At 45.5% G+C, this 22178-nt stretch overlaps 1 protein-coding gene across 1 annotated transcript; it reads right to left on the reverse strand.

Annotated features, from left to right (window-relative positions):
• Positions 1-341: 341 nt before the first annotated feature.
• On the reverse strand, positions 342-21673 carry GNGT2 (G protein subunit gamma transducin 2). Its single transcript, XM_063302010.1, has 3 exons — positions 21532-21673; positions 2422-2511; positions 342-775 (listed from the first exon to the last, which is right to left on the reverse strand). The coding sequence occupies exons 2-3, from the start codon at positions 2503-2505 to the stop codon at positions 650-652; spliced, it is 210 nt and encodes a 69-aa protein (XP_063158080.1). The 5' UTR covers positions 2506-2511; positions 21532-21673; the 3' UTR covers positions 342-649.
• Between the last annotated feature and the right edge of the window lie 505 nt (positions 21674-22178).

A 22178-nucleotide genomic window follows, 5' to 3' on the forward strand; every position in this document is an offset into this window, starting at 1 on the left:
AATTTCTAAAGCCTTCCAGGTAGTGCAACCTGTTCCCTTCCAGGCAGCCACTTGGCAGGATGGAAGGAGAAAGAAATCTCTAATACAAATCTCTTTTTTCTATTCCTTTTCTATATGAAGCCTGCATCATTTTTTCCCAAAAGAAGGAAACATCCAAAATCATTAAACTCAGAAACCTACTTTTTAAAAAAGCAACATTTAAATCATGGAACATAGAATAGTAATGTATTTTGGAGTTCATCTAGTCCATCCTTGCTCAGGCTTCTTCAGGAAATATATAATTATAAAGACTACCTGCAAAATACAGACTTAAGTCCTAAAATAGAAGTCCTCTTTCTCTATATGTATCTTGGTCGTGAACTTGATCCACTTCCTTTTTTCTGTGGCATGGTTAAATTCCATCCTGCAGAAAATATCTAAGGATGGGGAACCTGTGGCCCTTCTGATATTGCTGAATGTCAGCCCCCCAGCATCTTTCATCACTGATCATATTGCATAGAGCTGCTGGAAATTGTGCTTCAGTAATATTTGGAGGCCCGTAGGTTCCCCAATCCTGATTTAGACTGATTGTATATGGATAAACGTAATTCATACAGTCCTAGTAGTACATAAGGAGAGCAACAAAGATCTTCTCTTGGTGGGGCTGGGGTCAGCTTATTGTACAACCTCCCTTCTCCTTGAATGGGTTCTTGTCTTCTGGGATACCTTTTAAGAGAGGATCTTCTGCAGCCATAGATTCTATATAATCTCTGAGTTCTTTTGCTGTCTTGGAGACCTACGTGAAGAAAAGATGTAGTATTTCATTTCATGAACTTTTGAATCCTAACATAGAGCATCCAAATAGTATGATAGTCCTAGGAAATTAATGGGGACCCCTCCTACAAGTGAATGAGCAACAATAGTTTTGCAAGGCTTTCTTTCATTCTTTCTCCCATGTTGTGATTCTAAACAAGGGCTCAAATGTACCACCTTAACTGCTTTCAGTTTTTTGTACACTCAAAATGACTAATTTCTGAGTAATTTATTTTTCTTCTTTTTAACTATCCCTCATTCTGTTTCTCATGCCCAAAAGAAGATTTTAGTAATGGAGTCTAAAGCTGCATTTGGCACTATGGGAACAATCTTCTTTGAGACCAAAACTTTTCAGTGACTAGTCTTCCCACCCGCTTAAGAAGCATTTTTTTTTCTGTCCTTAAGTTTCTTATGTGGCAGACTTGAATCTGGATTAGATCAGTGATCAGTGACCATTCAATACAGATGTATTTCTGAATCTATTAAGTTTTTAATTCCTGCATATTCTACATAGGCTGCTTATAGCATGTCCTTCTGTTGATCCCCCTAAGTAGCTTTTAACAAAGACTGCATTTTTAATAACTGGGCTGTGGGATGACTAACACAAATTTTGCAAAATAAGAAAGAACTGGACATTATGTTTGCCCAATAACTTAACCTTGCTGTTTGGATAGCTGAACCCATAATTTATCAAGTCTCACTTCTTCAAAGTACTTGGTAGGGAAACCTTGGAAATCTTGGGGCAACATGAATTCTATTCAAATACCAATTTGTCTGCTCTGTGATAATGGTATTTTCCCCACTGCGTCACAGGATGGCTTCCTGTAGGCCTTTAGAAGATGGGGAGGTTCAGTTGCAGCCCCAACCCCTCCACGGAGATGGAGGTATCCTGGCCACTCACACTTGACAGTTTCATCACCAGAAGTGACAAGAGAGATCCTTCTTACATGTGTGCTCCTCAGGAATGCTGTGCTCTCTCTTATACATTCTACAATACCTACTCTTGAAAAGCATATATCAAGCCTGCATCCTAGCCTGATTCAGATGAGCTGGTTCCTCTCCCCACAACTTGACTGTCCTAGCCAATCCAGGATACCTGATGCCATGCAACTTGCTACCAACATTCTAGAAGTGCCCAGTGACTAAAACTGCTGGGGACTCCATTTGTTTTACATTGCCCTAATGTAATTTTGTGTTTTAAACATGAAAATTTAGCATAGTTATTTGGATGAAAAATTATTGGAATTATAAATAATATCTGATACAATGCACTGGGAAGATATAGTTTTAACACAGGGAAACTACAACACTGCATGGTATTCTTGCATCACTGTTAATTATTTCAGTGTGCCTTGTCAAGTCACCAAGTGATCTGTGCCCTTTATATTTTATTTTATTTTATTTTATTTATTTTATTTTATTATTTTCTTTCCCCCTGAGAATTTAATGTTCTGTGTTTCAGAGATTGACTACACTGGCACCAACTGGCTGGACAAGAGAAAATCAACACATCACTCCATATAACTTTTTAGCCAGCATAACACAAAGGTATGGAGACCAACACATCTGGAGTGCTGTTGATGCAGAAGCACTGACTTTTTTATTAGAGGTACATCTGAAACTCATTACCATTTGTCTTTCAGTCTTCACTTCCTTCTTCAGTTGATCTAATTCCATTTTCCTTAGCTCTTTCTCAGTCATATCCTGAGCCATTTTGCCCTGCAATACAAATGCCAATCCATATTAGCCCTCTAGGCACGAACAGAAAGCACATCTGTCAATCAGCTACGAACACAGCCCATTATGGCTTATTCAGTCCATCACAGTTAAATAGGTGTGAACCTAGTTGATCTCTTACTTCAACTTCCCTTGGATTCCCATGTGTCTGCTATGGGAAGAAACACAATTTTCTGCGGTAAAGAATAATACATTTTTAAAGCAAAAAATAATAAAATGATTGACTGTAGGCATGCCCTCTTCTGTCTACTGATGCTGAGCTTGTTTGCCTCTAGCTTTATCATTTGCTAACTTTCTGGATGATCCTTCAGGGACAAGGGACATCAACCCCAAGACCCAGTCCTTGCACAAGGAATCATGAGCTACTGACCCTCAGAAACAAACACTGAGAGTCCAGGGGTAATTCCAGAAGAGACGTCCATTATGCAGTTTCCTGGTTCATTCAGAGGTTCAGAGATTGCAGTGTTCCGCTTGTAACTGTCCTGTGTTTTCCGCCACTTCATTTTTCATATGATCAAAAATCCCCTAAGAGTACAAAATGGTGGAACTGTCTAATCCACTAGTCTTGGATTAGACACGGCTTTTGTTCTTAAATAGCCAGCTGTTTTCATGTAATTATTTGAGAAGGTCCAAACTATGACTGCTCCCAGTTGTAAACCTGTGGTGTTTTCCTGCTACTTCCTCAATCTTTTTTTTTTTAACCTCTAAAAAAATCCTATTAAGGAGAAAAAAACTGAATTGATGCACAGTGAATTCCAATCCAATTCCAATTCCAATCCCACTTGGAGCCCTGCCTGGCAATACCAAGGGGGAAGAGGAAGAGGAGAAACACCATAACCAGGACTAGAAGATGACAAAGAGGCAACAAAGCTACTGTATCCTGCCTAAGACAGCAAAGGTGAAAAAAGGTCCATAGTGGTTTATTGCACTGTTAAAAACTTGGTAACTTGCATCTAATTAATATCTGATATAATTTGGCCCTCAGCTCAGGACTCTGCTGGGTTTGTGTGTTTGTTTCAAGGCCATGGTGCAATCTTGACAGTGAGGACTTTTCAATCTTGTTAAGAAAAATCTGAGTTAAATCAGTTCTATAGTTAAGAGGCTTATTCAAAGTCTGTCACCATGACATGCTGCTACCCTGATTAACCTGGACAGGCAGCTGTTTTGTGGCCAGTCATCACACTTTTCAAAATGCAGTTTTGCAGCCTCTGAGGGTAGCAGAGGCATGTGATAATAACGTGGTAGGGTCGATGAAAGAGTCGGGATTTTTAGCATTTTTTCATTAATTGCCTTTCTTTTTTTCAGTAAAGGAAATATATTGGTGTGTCAGATGATTCACATACAGTAACTCTTTTATTGCTGAGCTGAAAAAAAATAAAAATGAAAAACTGTGCTGCCAAATTTCAGCACCACAGTCTTTGGAGGCTCCTGTGGGAGTCCTCTTGATCTTCCATGGACCATACTTCACCACAGCCCTTGTTTTTGTTTATCCCAAACTTGTCTACCAGTTTTTCTACTCAGCAAACTATAGTTTTAAAGATTTATTTATTTATTTTTCAAATTTCTATCACCGCCCATCTCTCCTGAAAGGGGACTCTGGGCGGTTTTAAGATGAATTTCTGTGATGGGAAGAAGGAATAACCTTGAGGAACAGGAGGAAGAGCTGCAACCCAGACAATGGTCAGATAAAAGAAATCGGAGTCCAAGCAGAAATGTAATTTGAGAAAGCAACTCGGACATGGCCCTCCCTAGTTCTCAAGAAGAAAAAGGGAGGGTGGGGAGAAGCATATTTAGACTTGCAAGATTCTGTAACAGTAACCTTATAATAAAAGTAATATTAGCATTCATAACTCTGGTTTTCTGGTCTGGTCTACATTGAAGGGCTGACAATTTCTTCCCCAGAGGATGATAAGTGAGGAGATAAATAAGCAGACAGTTAAGCAAATATGTTGGTGTTATCCACAAACTTGCCAACTTTCTGCTTACCCCAATTCATGGAGGAGGAGGGGGACTGTCTTTTACTGAAACACAAAACAAAACAGGAAACTCTCTGAACAGAGCAAGCTGTTTATAACTCAAGAGTCAGACAACTCACATAGAGGTCAGTTTATGGACACCGAAAGGCTTTCCGTGTATTTTGAGGCTGAGCCATGGTGTTTAAAACTGGTTGTGATGTTAAACACAAGTGCTCTATATAGGGACATCTCTTGGGTAGGAGTTAGCAGTCTAAGTATAGGTGCAATTTCTCCCACATGATCAAGGCCCCCACCCCAAGTACTTGTAATGTCTATGTATGAAAGAATCACAAGAAATGAATGCAGAAACCTGTTTTTACAACATACCCCAGATTTGTAAGGAGCCTTCACAACTTTTGCTCGGGGGAGTGGGGATATGGTGAAAGTCTAAGTTTCTGTGCAAATGTCCAAATAGAGGGATTAGAGCAGATGGAAAAAGCATTGAGCTCCAAGGCAGAATTGGTGCAGCCCCAGGCTAAAAGCTCTGATCAAAAGTGGTTGATGCTATTTTATCAGCTCTTATTTTCAGAAACAACTTCAGCCTCTAAGCCAATTAACCCTTTTGCAGTTGCCTTTCCATGACGATCCAGAACTCCAAGCTAGATAAAGAATCCCTTTCATTTGTTAAGTAAAGGTAAAGGTTTCCCTTGACATTAAGTCCAGTCGTGTCCAACTCTAGGGGGCGGTGCTCATCTCCGTTTCAAAGCCGAAGAGCCGGCGTTTGTCCGAAGACACTTCCGTGGTCATGTGGCCGGCATGACTAAACAGAATGCCGTTACCTGCCCGCCGAAGCAGTACCTATTAATCTATTCACATTTGCATGTTTTCGAACTGCTAGGTTGGCAGGAGCTGGGACTAGCAAGGGGAGCTCACCCCGTCACGCAGATTCAAACTGCCGACCTTCTGATCAGCAAGCTCAGCAGCTCAGCAGTTTAACTCGTAGCACCACCGCGTCCCTTTCCTTTGTTACTGGCTGCTTAAATCATTAAATCATCCTATTCTGAAACAGGGAGATACTGCAAAGCAATTTGTGAAATGGAAAAATAAAGAAGCTCCAAATGTTGAAGATTGGATATTTAAAGTTACAGAAGCTTTTATTAAAGACTGGAGTCTGTTTACAGATTATATTATAAAAATAGAGAAAAATAGCTTGATGATAAAGGGTTTTATAGATTAAATAAGGTGAGATCATGGAAAATTTAAATAATAATTACAACGATATAAAAGAATAAGAAATGGTTAACGGATCTGTGAGAAAAGTGAAGGGCAGAAGTGGACTATTTATTTTTTAAATTAGATGTTTAATTTTGTATTTGCAGGTTTATATTTTTGTATATGTTTTTGTATTTTTTTAATGTTTATGTGTAGAATGTTAATAAAGTTTATAAAAAAGAAAAGCAATCTGCTAGTTTAACACAAGTCTGTGACTGGTTAGTACCTGCAGGGAAGGCCACCATGAAATCCCACCACTCTACTGAAAAGTAGAAAAACTTTCTGGAAGAAGACAACAGCAAGTAAGTTCAATACTGTTTAAAAATGTGTTTGTCCATTAAGCCAGAGAGTTGAGCTTGACTTGAAAGAGATTTTAGCTCCTTAACTTTGGGGAAATACTCAGTCTTTTTTGTGGGCAGACATTAGGAAGACAATTCTTTGTTTCTATTGTCACCAATCTAGTACATTCAAGATATGTTAAATACCAGTGGTCAGCCAACCAGCATGATAATTGCCTGTGGTAGCTAGAAATAAAAATAGTGGTCATAGTCCAATAAATCTGGAGAGTTCCAGGTTGGGGAAAGGTGCCTTATATCAGTTGGGATGAAAATGGTATTATTTCTTACATTCTTGGGCAGAGGAATGGGAATACGCAGATATACACGCAGGTATATTTTTACCCCAAGGGACATTGACCTATTTTTGCAGAATGAATCATGAATAACATTTTTCTAACCTTGTTGCTCTTTGGGGGCAGGAGGTGAGCAGTTGCCCTTTGCTAGGCTTTTTCCATCTTGAGATCCAAAGCGACTTATTTTGCTAATGAATTAAGCCTCTACAGCCCTCTGGGCAGAAGGTAAGCCTTATCTGTATTTTGGAGACTGTGGACAACAATGAGGGTAAATCATTTTAGTGGCTTCTTCAAGGTCATTAAACAAAATGAGGTTAGACTTTGGGATCCTGTTTGTCTCATTTTTTGTCCCAAATCATTGCAAGTACAGAATAGGAGTTTTTGATTCTTTCAGCTCCTTCCGTTTTTCTGAGATGCTTTGTGAATGCACAGCCAGGGGTGAATTCTTGGTTTTCTAGATTTTGGCTGAACTCAGTACAGCTTATAATTGTATGGTGAGAAAATGGTGGTTCATACTGAAGTTTTAAAAATATGGTCTTTACAAGACTTTGGCCACCTGAAGTACCATTGAAATGGTATTGCCCTCCCAATCAGGGACAATACTTTAAAACATCTTGCTTGCTGTTTGGAAACCACTTCTCACTTTCATCCCTTCCTTTCTCTCCCCGCCCCCTCTCTCAATACTCCTCAGTTTATATATTTAATTATTTAATTATTTAATATATTTAATATTTAATCCCTTTCGCTTCTGTCACACTAAAATTACAGTATGGTGTTAACTGGGAAGGATTCTGGGGATCACATGGGCAGGTATACCCATCGCTGAGTCCTGATGGTGTACATGGTCTAAAACATGTCATTTCATAGAGGAAGGTCAGGCCTGATCCCAAGAGAGGTTGGAGGGCTTAAAAAAATAATGGTTCTGGAAGTATAAAGACTTTTGCCAATTCTGTGGATATAGTGATGAATCATCAGATCTAAAAAGCTTGTTATGTACTTTAGCACTAGCCAATCCAAATTTTGAAAAATGCATTTCATTTTATTCTCAAAAAATGAAACCAAAAGAGTGATGTATTGTGGAGTCCTTGGTGCTCTCTGAGCCTTGTTGTTTTCTTGCAGACATTTCATTGCCAGACTAGGCAACATCTTCAATGTGGCACTGAAGATGTTGCCTAGTCTGGCAATGAAACGTCTGCAAGAAAACAAGACTCAGAGAGCACCAAGGACTCCACAGTTCAACACTGAGCTATAAATATTCTCTTCGAGAATGATATATAGCTAGAAATGTTGTGCTGGGATACAGGATGGTTATTAAAACCATCCTGTCACTTACAGCCTCTGTAAGATTTCCAGGAGGTTAATAGGATGGTAGTTGCTAGAATGTGCATTAGAGCTTTTGCATTAGAAATTATCTTAGAGCATTGGCTTTCAAACTGTTCCAGGGAATGGGGTTTCCACACTGGGAATTAGTTATTAGGAACTGATCTAGAGCTAATTATGCTTAGAGGAGCTCCCTGAAATCAGTGGGAATGTTAGGCATGATTAATTTGTTCCACTGATTTCCTAAGCATTACTAAGCTTGCCTCTGATTAATGTGTTTATTTCATTCCATCTTCAGAAGATTTCAGCGCAGTATGCATAATCCTCTTTCCCTTATCATTACAACAACTAGTAGACTATACTGGGATATCACAACACTTCCCAGAATCCTTTGCAGTGCAGGTTCAGCTCCATGTCATTGAGGGTCTCTGTACAAAACAATATCTGGTTACCCCGTCTCTGTTGGTAGGCACATTCAGCTTCCTTGGCAGCAATAGTAATCCATGGCTAAATTTAGTATCTTCATATGTCCCAGAATTATGCCCTGGCAGCTGACCAAATATTCCAAGTTTTGGCTCCAGGGAGCAACAGAGGTCTTGTGAGTTATGAGGAAAGGGTTTCTGATCAGATAAGTCAACATGGAAAACATCTCTTGAACTATGCAACCTAAAAAACATGGGCAGAATCGAACTCCAAGAGGTGAAAGATGGGTATTGAATTGAACTTCAGTCTGGCAGGTAGATGCCATAGGGAACCATTTACACTCTTTTTATCTCTCCTGCTAAGAATCAGTTGCAACTTTCTTTCCCCCTCTGTGCTGCATCCATAAAACACTGTTTCTCCTTCAGTGCATTTTACCACTGGGGTCACCAATACTGAATGCAGCCTGCTTGGACCTGCTAAATCAGCCAGTGTTCCTTTTGCAATGCCAACAGAGTTTATAACAAGGGGAATTGATAGCAAGATAAACTGAGCAATAATTGACAAATTATCCCAGAGGCATAGTTTTTCAAAACTTTTTAAAGCATATGAAGAATGTTACCTTTTTGAATTTCAGTTTCTTGACCTCCAGTAAGCCTATCCCATACCCTAGATTCTAGCATCTCTAGGTCAAAAAATTGCTAGCGTATGACCCTTCAGCCTCCTCTTTCACCAATTTAGGGTTTGTATAAAATACAATCTTAGCTTTCCTGCCAAGCTGTGGTGCCCACATTAATGTTAGGCAATATGGCTTTTTAGACCAATTAAATGAAGTTGTTGGTGTAAGAGCACTGTTGCCTGGAATAGAACCTTTACTGTACGTGGGACTGCTTGAAAAAAGGTCCAGTATCAAATGTTACGCTCTTATTAATGATTCCTATGGTCCTGCCTACTATCTAGGACTGTCACTCTAAGGCTTGGATGTGGGCTGTGAAAAGAATCATGTATGGACATTTCAGCTGAAACAATTCTCAAGCAACTCAGGACTTAATTGGAAGTTATTGATGAAGTCTATAGTTTTCTTCTAAGAAAAACATATACAGGGGATCCAGTCTGCATTAATACAATGGTTTACAGAGAACAAGGAGTGACTCATTTCCCATGGCATTGCATGTGCCCCCAGTCCAAATTCTTCTCTTTCTCATAATGACATATTTATTAATCTTTATATTTTCTCAACTGCAACTTCCAGAGTCGCAGTTGAGAAAATACAAAGATTAATACATATTTATGTTTCCTAGTTTTGGGACCACCCAACTCACAATCATATTCCAAGTCAGATTATCACTATGGCTGCTCTTACTAAGGGGAAAAAAACCCTACATTGAGAAAAGAATCCAGGATGGTCCTTACATTTACTTTTCACCATTTTCATGCTGCTCATTATATGGGATGATCATTAACATAGTGATCATCCCATATAAAGGAATAAAGATTTAACCCCTCTCAACAAATCCTAATCTAGGAAATCACTGGAGTAGTTCTAGGCTCTGCCCAGATGGCAGTGTTTGTGCTAAAACAGTATGTGTTGCACCAATTCTTTGTGGAATGTCTTCCTTAATACAGGAAGCCAAATATTGGATAACAGACATATTACTGTTATCATGCTGAGTCCAGACTAAGTGGATTTCATGGGATAGGCTAATACTGACTGAAAATCTAAATTCAAGAGGGTTGCACTCTGCTCCTCATTATGGAATGCCATGCCTATTTTTAATGTGTTCTGTGTTACGCTGCAAACCTTTTTCCTTGACAATGCAAGTTGCAATTTGACTTTTGTGTTATGTTGGGATGGAAGTGTTGGTGCCTTTGATGCACACTCATCTTGATAATGTGGGTGGCAGGTGCATACAAGTATGTATCTGAAATCTACTATCATGCTCCCTTCCAGTTTCTGTAAAAGGATCTTGCTTTTCCAGCCCGAATGTGAGTGTATAAAAAATGTTTCAGTATGCAGATTGCAGTTTATGGATTTGCAGTAAAAGGATATATTCTTAAATAATACTTAATTATAAGCAAATTCCTTTGAAATATATTAGGCTTCTATCCAATAAATATGTTCAGAGTAAACTGCTACAAGTTTGAATGAGTTTTTCCATTGCAAAGTATCCCTTTCTCTGAAAGAAAATTAAACCTACCTCTTTTGATGTGATTTTTTCTCCAGACCACCAGGGTGCCTTAGATATACATTTGCCTGAGCTGGTGTGATGAGATCTTCAGCCACCTCCACTGTTCTGCTCAAAGGTGTCTTTGTAATTAGACAGGAGCTAAGGTACTGATTGTATTCTGTCCTTAATCTGATAATAGGCTTAGCATGTTAGAATAGGTCAGGTGTTCAGAATTAACCTCAAAGTCCAGAGTAAGCTCAGACAGATGGCATATTTGGAACAGCTGATCAGTAGATTCATCAGAATGATAGACAAACATACCATTTAAATAGTGAAAAATTAAATTGCAAGTTTGGATTCCTGAAAGTTTCCATGGTCATTGAATGAGATTCTGCACAACTTTTTTTAGATATTCATCCTGTTTCCTCCAGAAAAATTGGTGATGTCACTGTATCTTCTATGTATAGTCCAAGGATGAAGTGTCCATCAACTCAAGCTCAATTCCTATAGACTACTTGGATGTTTCCTTGCGGTTTTCTTCATAGCAGTACATACATAAATTACTTACTGTTGCCTTCCTTGGGGATGTTTTTTGGCTTTCCAACTTAGTCTATAGCTCTGCAATTTAGTGATGATCTTCCATCCAAGTAGTTACCCAGTCTGACCCTACTTAGGTTAACCAAGCTCAGCTAAGTGCTGCTATCTGGTGTGACATGGATTGTCTATATAGCCTCAAATCTATTGCCAGGATTGACTCTTGGGATATATTGAATAGTTAGAAAATGACCTCTCAGCCAGGAAGACTGCATTTCTGTTACTGATTCAATTATCATACAATGTCTCTACATAACTAAATTTAGGAGGCAGGGCTTCCAGCTGTTGTGTATATCACCTTTAAAGCCTTACATGGCATGGGGACAGGTTACCTGAGGGACCATCTCATCCCTATTATATTGGCCCGTCCCACCCGATCATCCAGAGAGGGCATGCTACAGACCCCGTCCGTAAGGGAATTTCATCTGGCGAGGTCCAGGAAACGGGCCTTCTCTGCAGTGGCCCCCGCCCTTTGGAACATCTTGCCCCCGGAGGTGAGGCAGGCCCCTTCACTCCTGACCTTCCGAAGGCCCTGAAGACTTGGTTCTGCTGTCTCGCCTGGGGTAGGAAAGTGGATAGCCATTCTTGGGGGTGGCTCGCACCCTAGAGGCCCTCTCACCAGCTTGGAATTTTATACCCTCTTGGATTTTATATGTATTTATTGTATTTTATAATAATTGTAATCTGGCTGGTTTTATGAGATTTAACGTTTATGATTATAGTTTGATTTTATTGTAAACCGCCCAGAGTCCCTCTTTTGGGGGAGATGGGCAGTAATTAAATTTGAATAATAAAATAATAAAAATAAATATGTGTGCGTGTAAGGAGGGTGGAAAGAGAGAGCAAGTGAGACAGTGCTATTCATGTGTCCTAGTTTGATGAAGGTCAAATTCAGGTTATATTGGTGTCACAGCTTCTCTCTGGCATTAGTCTTCTAAAGTTACTTAGTGGCTTAATGTGAACAGTTGGATAGATATCAGGAAGACACAATGCATTCTGCATATTCTGGCCCAACCATATTATATATTCTATTTTATCAGCAATATAACATCCAAAGTATCTCTTTTTTTACTGAAATTAAATCTTTACATGGGCACTAATTCCGTACTTAATGACAGGAGAATACAGTATACCACAAATCTATATTGTTAGATCCTGAGCAAAGCAACGGTCTCAGTTTATCCTGGCAGTGATTTTCAATGGCTAGTTCAATAATACAGATTTCATGAAACATGACTTATATGTTACAAAGAAAGTGTGGATCTCCTGCACACTCAGCAGCTTTTGATTCTGGACTTACTGCTTTTGTTAGGGGATGGAACCTATTTTTAATTGGGAGTGTTTATGATTTCATTGTGAGAGAGAGATCCCCTGTGCAAGCACCGAGTCATGCCTGACCCTTTGGGGGGACGCCGCTTTTGCGATGTTTTCTTGGCAGACTGTAGCGGGGTGGTTTGCCATTGCCTTCCCCAGTCATCACCTCCCCCAGCAAGCTGGGTGCTCATTTTACCGACCTCAGAAGGATGGAAGGCTGAGTTGACCTGAGCGGGCTACCCGAGAGAGAATCCAGCTTCTGCTGGGATCGAACTCGGGTCGTGGGGAGGGTTTCGGTTGCAATACTGCCGCCTGCCACTCTGCGCCACACGAGGCTGTGTATGATTTCATTACAAAATGCAATAAATCTCCATTGCTGTTTTAAGACACCTCTAGCTCTTCCGTCCGAATGGAGATCTGGACCTCTGCCCTAGAGACCTGCCCAGATGACATCACCACCTTTTAGATACTGGCTAGAACAGAACGTATGTTCTCCAATCTGACAGATGCTAATTAAATGGGCGTTAAGAACAAAGCAGTTAATTTATTGTGAGGATGTATATAACAATATTACCAGAAGACATAATTTTGTGTCATGAGTGCCGTTGAGCTGAAGTCATCAGCGCAATGGCACACATGACAATAGCAAGGAAACAGGAGAAGGGGCTCAAGATAAGTAGCCATCAACTCACAATGACTAACGGCCAACAAACAATAACTAAACGGATCACGGAGCACACCCGAGCCATCAGCGCCAATACAACGGGGATCGCCCAGCTGACAGCAATCACCGGATGAATAGAAAACCCGATGATGGGCGATCCCGGCACGCCAGCGGGGCCTCACAACCCCTCACCCACCGGCAGGGCAACGTATTGGACAAAGGGGGGTGACGTGACCGCGAGTGAGGGGGCGCTGACCGGCGCGGGGTATTTAAACCCTGCACCGGCGCGCTCCTGTCACTCTCAGCTTTTTTCTTCCGACGCTGTAACTGCGCTGTGAATAAACCAGAGCCTGATCCATCGAACCAGTGTCTGAGTATTATTCAGAGGCAGGCAGCGCATGACATAAAGCTGAGAGTCATAAACTCAGCCTCGCCGAGCCCCACCGGACGACAATGAGCCGCGGGAGGAATAGACGGCGAGAAGACCAGCAAGATGAAGCTGGAGCGACGCGGGCAAGGAGGGCGAGCCGCGCGGCAAGAGACAGAGGAGGACCGACCAAGGCCAGAGGCACCGCGGACTCCCGGAGCCATGGATGCCCACCCCACCCGACCCGAGCCTCAGCTCCAACCCCAAGGGGAGATGGCGACGGAGGCAACCCGACCGCGGGAGGGAGCAGCATGCCTTCCGAAACCAGCGGAGGACCCCGCGCCCCACATCGCACCCCAGCAATGGGCGTGGAGCGACAGCCCAACGGCGGTCAACACGAAGGAGGACGATGGAGACACCCAGCAGACGGCGGAGGAAGCGGACCAGCGGCAGAGGGAGGATGAACCCCGCCGGCAACCCACCCCCGCTGACGCACCAACGGAACCGGCCCCAGCGGCGGCGCGGGCTGTGGACGAGGAGGCACGAGCTGAACTCGCGGCCATGCGGGCTCAACTGACGGAACTCCGGACCATGCTCCAGTCGCTTATGCCCCCCGCGCCACCCAACGACGTCCCCGCACAGGCCCACACCCCGAGCGAAGCACCGAACCCCCACGGACCAGCAGAGGGTCAGCAGACGGCACGGGCGGACGACACCACAGACCAGGAAGCGAGAGGCAGGGCCGCGCAAAACGCCCGGGCCCCAAAGGACTTCCCCATCTTCTTCGATGGGAACCCCACGAAACTCTCGTTCTTCGTAACGAATGCCAGGGAGTTCATGGGGAGGCACGGACACTCCTACGACTCCGAGGCCGACAAGATCGCCGCCGTGGCGATCAAACTACAAGACAGGGCGGCGGACTGGTACGTCCAACTGTACGAGTCCAGCTCCCCCGCCCTCGCCACCTTCCCTGCCTTCATCAATGAGATGAAAAACTACTTCGAAGACCCCCTAGCCAAAGTAAGGGCGAAAAGCGCACTCCAAAGACTTAAACAGGGCACACGCACGGTCCCTGACTACGCCCTGGAGTTCAAAGACCTCGCGGGGAAGGTCAGCGACTGGTCCGAGACCACCCTGCTGGAAATGTTCAAAAGGGGGCTCAATCGCGACGTTCTCCAATGGGCCCTCTACCGCGACGACCCAGAAACGCTACACGGGTGGATCCACCTCGCGGGGAAAGCCGAACACGCGCACCGCACCTTCCTCATGACAACCACGGAAGACACAAACTATGCCGGAAAAAAGGTACCCGCACCACACGTGGGGATGGCCGGCCCCATATACCCAAAAAAGAAATTCAATCGGGAGCCCTGCGGGAAGTGTGGCAAATTAGGGCACAAGACGGTGGATTGCTTCGCCAACCGACCGCCGACCAGTGCGCCTAAACCCACCCCGAAAATTAGCCCCAAACCACCCAACCTGGGGCCGCCCCCTCACCGCCGAATGACCGTGGCCACAGCGACACCAGAGGAAGGCTGGGATGCCTACTGGGGGGAAGAGGATAACGTAGACCCCGACCAGCCGGCGGGAAAAGCTCCCCGCCTGCCCTGAAACGCGTTGCGAGGCAGGCTGTGGGACAGCAGCGCGGACCACCTCGACGGAACGACGAAAGCCCCGTAATAATGGCGGCAATCAAACTCTCTGCCGGCAACGGAGCCACCACGGCCGCGGCACTAGTGGACTCGGGGTGCTCAAAAAACCTCATCCACCCCAACCTAGTCGCCAAACTCGACCTCCGCTGCTTCCCCCTCCCCACGCCGCTGGCATTCCACCAGCTGGACGGCTCCACAGCGGGAGGGAAACCAGCCACGCTGCAAACCGAGCCGGTCACCCTGCAAATGGGCACTCACACCGAACGCACATCGTTCGTCGTCACTCACATCGGACGGCCCATTGCAGTCCTGGGGATGCCATGGCTCGCGACAAACAACCCGCGAATCAACTGGGAGACCCGCACCTTCACATTCGGCGACGGCGAGTATCGAGCACCAGTTCCAGCGGGCAGAACCAACCCCACTGTAGGACGAGCGGAGGCGACTACACAAGACAACGCCGCTACCACAGCAGACCTACCGGAACAATACGCCGACTTCTCCGAGGTCTTCGGAGAGGCAGAAGCTGACCAACTACCCCCCCACCGCAAGACGGATTGCCGGATCGACCTACTGCCCGACGTCCCCTTACCTAGACCAAAGATCTACTCGATGACCCCGAAGGAGATGGCAACCCTCCGGGAGTTCATCGATAAAAACCTAGACAGGGGATTCATAGAGCCAGCATGCTCACCGGTCGGAGCCCCCGTCTTATTCCGGGAGAAGAAAGACGGCACCCTACGGCTCTGCACCGACTACCGGGGCCTAAACGCGGCTTCCCTGTCCAACAAATACCCCTTACCCCTGGTGAAGGACATGCTCGCCCACCTGTCCACGGGCAAAGTCTTTTCCAAACTGGACCTTCGCGAGGCGTACTATCGCATCCGAATCAGGGAGGGGGACGAATGGAAGACTGCGTTCAACTGCCCCCTAGGCGCCTTCCAGTACAAAGTACTGCCCTTCGGACTCGCGGGGGCCCCTGGGGTGTTCATGCAGCTCATCAATGAGGTACTGCATGAACATCTGTTCAAAGGGGTCCTGGTCTACATCGACGACGTCCTTATTTACACAAAAACGCACGAGGAACATGTGACCCTAGTCAGGCAAGTCCTCGACAAACTCAGAAGGGCGCAGCTCTATGCCAAGCCTACAAAGTGCGAGTTTCACAAAGCGCGCCTAGACTACCTGGGGTACCGAATCTCCGGGGACGGCATAGAAATGGACCCCGCAAAAGTCGAGGCGGTGCTAAACTGGGAGCGCCCCCGCAACAGACGCCAAATACAGAGCTTCCTCGGATTCGCGAATTTTTACAGGTCATTCGCCCGGGGGTTCGCAGAGATAGCCCTCCCCCTAACGGACCTCCTCAAAACCAAAGGGGTGGGGGACACCCGACGCGCCAAGAACCCGGGCACAGTGCTGAATTGGACTCCCGCGTGCCAGACCGCATTCAACAAGCTGAAAGCGCTGTTCACTACGGAGCCAATCCTCACGCACCCGGACCCAGAACGGCCGTTCGTGGTCCAAGCCGACGCCTCAGACTTCTCCCTGGGGGCCATCCTGCTACAGAAAGACCCCACGGGACTCCTGAAACCATGCGCCTACCTGTCAAGGAAGTTCTCCGAGACAGAAAGGCGATGGCACGTCTGGGAGAAAGAAGCCTTCGCGGTAAAATCAGCGCTAGAGACATGGCGACACCTACTCGAGGGAGCCACCCAACCATTCGAGGTCTGGACCGACCACCGGAACCTCGAGGCCCTACGAACGCCCAGACGCCTTAGCCCAAAACAGGTCCGATGGGCCCAATTCTTCAGCCGCTTTAATTTCCAGCTGAAGTTCATGCCGGGCAAAAAGAACTTCCTGGCCGACGCCCTCTCCCGACTGCCCCAAGACGAAGAGCCCGCCCCAGACACCATTGGGACGGTCCTATCCGCCTCGCAACTGGGGATGGCCGTGACCACCCGAAGCGGCGCTCGGAGGCAGCTCGACTCTACGGCGCAGCCGACGGCGGGACAACCGGCGACCGGAAGAAGCCAACCGCAACTACCAGGGGGAATGCGCACGGACCTCGCCGCCGCCCTCAAAACCGACCCCTGGTTCCTGGCAAACCCCGACAAGGTAACGATGGCACAGGACCTAGCATGGGGGGAAGGCAGAATCTACGTCCCGGACTCGCAACGCCAGGCGATCTTGCATAGGTCACACGACGCCAAACAAGCGGGACACTTTGGGTTCCTCAAGACCCTACACCTAACACGGCATCAATTCTGGTGGCCCGCGCTCAGGCGAGACGTAAAAGCATACGTAGCGTCCTGCCCAACGTGCGCTAGGGCTAAACGGGCACCAGGCAAACCCGCGGGGCTATTACAACGGGTGGCAGAACCCTCCCGCCCATGGGAGGAAATCTCTATGGATTTTATAGTGGACCTCCCACCCAGCCAGAAGAAAACGGCCATTTGGGTGGTGAAGGACTACTTCTCAAAGCAGGCCCACTTCATCCCCTGCACGTCGGTCCCATCCGCACAACAGCTAGCCAAACTCTTCCTCATCCACGTGTACAGGCTACACGGATGTCCCGCACGTGTGGTGACCGACAGGGGCACACAGTTCACCTCCAAATTCTGGCGGGCCTTCCTAAAGCTGACGGGGACCCAACAGGCCCTATCTACGGCCTGGCACCCCCAGACGGACGGAGCCACAGAGGTTCTTAATGCCACCTTAGAGCAATTCATACGCTCATATACTAACTATCACCAAGACGACTGGGCTGAACTGCTCCCGTTCGCCGAAGTCGCATACAACAACGCCGTCCACACGAGCATGGGGAAAACTCCGTTCGAAGTAGTCTCGGGGCGCGACTTCGTCCCCATACCGGAGCTACCTCAACCCCCGGAACCCCAGGTGGACGCTAGCGACTGGGGACGGAAGATCGCGGAATCATGGCCAATAATCACGGCGGCGCTGAAGGATGCACAGGCAGCCTACAAAGAGCAGGCCGACAAGCACCGGCGCCAACAACCGACGTTCCAAGCGGGGGATATGGCCTACCTATCCACCAAGTTCCTAAAGTCAACCCAACCCTCGAAAAAACTGGGGCCTAAGTACATCGGGCCGTTCCGAGTCACCCAAATAGTGAACCCGGTAGCAATACGCTTGGACCTGCCACACAACCTAAGGAGACTCCACCCGGTGTTCCACACCAGCCTCCTGAAACCGGCAACCACCTCCCGATGGCACCCAAGCACGCCACAGCCCTCACCGGTGATGATCGACGGGCAACACCACTTCGAGATAAGGGACATACTCGACTCCCGCAAGCAACGAGGAACTCTACACTATCTGGTCAGGTGGAAACACTTCCCCCACCCGGAATGGGTGGCAGCGCACAACGTTAACGCGCCTGACCTAACCAGAGCATTTCACCGGGCATACCCCGACAAGCCACAACCAAGGTCAGCAAGCAGTCCCCTGCAAACCCCCCCCCCGCAGGCCCCCCCCCGCCTCCCGTGCCCCAAGGGAAAGGGCCCCCCCCAAGCCCGCGACTTGGGTGGACCTCCCCCCCCCGGGACTCACTCCCCCCGCCCCGGGCCCACGAGGTGGTGACAAGCGTTCGCCAGCACCCTCCCCCCGCCCCCCGGCCGCGGGGGAGTGGCAAGCAAGTCAACAGGGCAACCTGGGGGCAACGCCCAGGAGATATAACAAAGGCGACGCACTTTAAATGAAAAAAAAGAAGGGCCCGACCTGGAGCTGATAAGCACCCGACCAGCCACGCCTCTCTCCTCGCCGAACTGAGCCAAACAAACAGGGTGTGGCTGGAGCATGCGCACGCCAGGATGTGACCCGGGCATGCGCACCATGGACACACCCTGGGAAGGCACGTGGTAGAGGGAGGAGCAAAGGGAGGGGCGACAACTACTCCGGCGGGAATTTTGAAAAACAAACAAACAAACAAAAAAAAGTGCCGTTTTGACAGCTCCACCGAAAAAAAAAAAAAAAGGAAACCGGGGGGGAGCACTATTCGGACAGGGGGCAGTATGTCATGAGTGCCGTTGAGCTGAAGTCATCAGCGCAATGGCACACATGACAATAGCAAGGAAACAGGAGAAGGGGCTCAAGATAAGTAGCCATCAACTCACAACGACTAACGGCCAACAAACAATAACTAAACGGATCACGGAGCACACCCGAGCCATCAGCGCCAATACAACGGGGATCGCCCAGCTGACAGCAATCACCGGATGAATAGAAAACCCAATGATGGGCGATCCCGGAACGCCAGCGGGGCCTCACAACCCCTCACCCACCGGCAGGGCAACGTATTGGACAAAGGGGGGTGACGTGACCGCGAGTGAGGGGGTGCTGACCGGCGCGGGGTATTTAAACCCCGCACCGGCGCGCTCCTGTCACTCTCAGCTTTTTTCTTCCGACGCTGTAACTGCGCTGTGAATAAACCAGAGCCTGATCCATCGAACCAGTGTCTGAGTATTATTCAGAGGCAGGCAGCGCATGACATTTTGTTACCTATATTTTGTTTCATCCTTTTTCAGATGCTTCCCCATTTAGCCAATGGACTCCTTTGATACAATTTTATACCCAGCACCACAAACATGAAGACTATGCTTTAGGTACGATTTTCCCAGAGGAAAGTGATACTTTGCCATAGCTGCTGAAACTGGGATCTTAGCAGAATACACAAACTTTATGGTGTAAATATAGTTACATGCTATTCCCTTTCAGGGTAAGCAACATGTCATGAGTAAGGATGGCGAGCAGGGGGCTCCCATCCAGACTGTCAAGCGCATGCGTAGCACTGATGAATTGTTCAGCCATTCAAAGAGACACAGATCGGGACCGCCTTAACCCTTGGGGGTTATATGTCTGGGTTTTTCCCACGCTTCTTCAGTTTGTTAGGATTCCCGTTAAGTACTAGCAATAAATATTAGAGACCAGTTCCTTGTCCCAGTGTATTTCCTGGTTGTTAGGACATCAATCCTAACAAACTCTACTCCCATCGAAAGAGGGAGGAACAAGCATTTAAGGAGAGACGTTTGGAAATGTCTTCAGAAAACCAAGAAATGCTGCTCGCCATCCTTACTCATGACACAACATTATGCAAAGCACAGAAAGGGAATAAGATATAGTAAGTCAGAGAAATTAAATGCATGAAATAAGAGAAGGAAAAAAAATAGCTAACCCTATACACCATCACCATGCACAGTATCTCTTTTCCCCCAATAATTTTATTAAAGATTATACTATACAGATAAAACTAATACAACTGCATAATACAGACATACATAAAAAAGAAAAAATAAATTAAAAACTGCAGAAAAAGGAAAAAAAGGAAAAGAAAGAAAAAGAGAAAGAGACCTTCCCCTTCATCCCCAGCAAGTATAATCAACGTTAACAACTTATCACTGCCTCTTAAAATACAACCACACACCTCTTGGTTCAATACCTCACCCCGTTCTGTATAAGCCCACCTCTAAAAGCTCATCTCACCATGTTAATCAGCAAAAGTCCAGTATGAGTTATCAAAAATAACATAAGAATTACAAGTTATACTGTATCTATTACACCCAATCTGAATGGCTCCTTTCCACTTAAGCAGATCCCCCCATTTCTTCTCTTCAGATAATCAAAGTCCAGTCCCAGTCAGAAAACAATTAAACATCACCAGAAATAACCATCATTATCCAGTCCCAATCCATCATTATCCAGTAATCAAGAAGTTGTTAAGCATCACCAGAAATAGCAACCCACTATTTTAACCTTGATCAGATAAACCAATTCTATATACAGTACTTTCTTCTTTCTCCCAACGATCTTTAAATTCCTCAGAGAAAGTTCTAACATCTGCCTTCTCACACTCTCTTTGTCGCTTCTCTCAAAATTCTTGTCATCATCTTTGCCAAGCCCCCTTTGTAATTCCAGTGTGGCAACTCCAGAAAATCCTTTTTGTAAATCTGGTATAAAAAAATAATTCACATTGCTCTTCTGATTTATTATTTATATATCTTTTATAATTTTTATGCCATCATCCAATTTCATTTGTAAATCCATTATATCCATCTCTTTCTTCTAGGCCATAATTTTTAAATCCACCTGTCAGTTTCAGTTTTATTCAGTGGGGCTTGTTCCTCTTCAATAACACCTTCTGATTCTACTATAGAGTTAAATAGTTCAAAAACTAACTGAAGCGAATATTTGTAGCTCAGGTTTGAACTGTGGGGTCCCTGGTGCTCTCTGAGCCTTGTTGTTTTCTTGCAGACGTTTCATTGCTAGACTAGGCAATGAAATGTCTGCAAGAAAGCAACAAGGCTCAGAGAGCACCAGGGACTCCACAGTTCAAAAACTTCCCCAGAGATCAAACACTTCTTTTAGGTAGCCATCTGGTGCCCTCTAGTGTCCAATCTTCAAACTCATCTTACCAGTTTCAGAGATTCAGAGGGTAAACAAAAAAAATTTCCCACCAGACAGGAACCTTTCAATTAACTTCAAAGTTTTAAATCAAGGCCATCTGAGCCTTTAATCCATTTAAAACTTTCTAAAGCCAACAATAATCATCCTTTTGCTGTATATTCCAAAAAGTACAAATATTAAAAGTTATAGTTAAACTTTAAAAAAAAAGGATTGAAGGAGACTCACCCAGTGATTTCAATAAAACTTGCCAGTCTGAAGGTTCTCATTTAAAAAAAAACAGCAAAAAAAAAAAATTAAGTCCAAAATGATTAAGAGATGTGCCTCAGTCAAACTTAAAATCCATCAAGGTGACATTAGCAGCTATAAATACGATGGAATCCCGTGACTCCTAGCTGATTGCAGGCTGACCGCAAAAACACAGTTCCTGCCAACTGCTTGCAAAAAAACAGCTGTACGGAGTACATGAGGGTAATCTTGTGATCTCTCTTTACTCCAGAGAGATTTCAGCTGCTGAATCCTGAAGTTGGGGGCTGTTTTCAGCCACAATGTGTTTCTCTATTCTAGAGGAATGTCGGTTTGCCATAATGGCTCACTGGAAGTCTCGCCATTTACAATATCTCTCCATACCCTTCATGTCATCATACCATCTGTCTAACATATGCTACAGATTATTTGGGTTCTTAACCAACAACATGGCAGGCATCAGCTGCATACAAAAGTACATGTGCATTCAGGTCCCCAACTAACACACTTCTAATGTCACTATAAGCCTGCTTTGTACATCTATCCATAGACAACCAACAGGACATCACTCATCTTTGTGTTACTCTCACTCATGCAATATTGCTAAGCATACCATTTATTTCACACAT

Source organism: Candoia aspera, chromosome 4, assembly GCF_035149785.1.
Source record: "Candoia aspera isolate rCanAsp1 chromosome 4, rCanAsp1.hap2, whole genome shotgun sequence".
Classification (NCBI taxonomy): Eukaryota; Metazoa; Chordata; class Lepidosauria; order Squamata; family Boidae; genus Candoia; species Candoia aspera.

What these genes read in the sequence shown, in the direction of transcription:
- GNGT2 (XM_063302010.1), bottom strand. Translation starts at nt 2,505, where the DNA reads ATGGCTCAGGATATGACTGAGAAAGAGCTAAGGAAAATGGAATTAGAT. An exon ending in TGAAGACTGAAAGACAAATG is followed by an intron (nt 776 to 2,421) that starts GTAATGAGTTTC and finishes TTCTTCACGTAG; the next exon opens with GTCTCCAAGACAGCAAAAGA.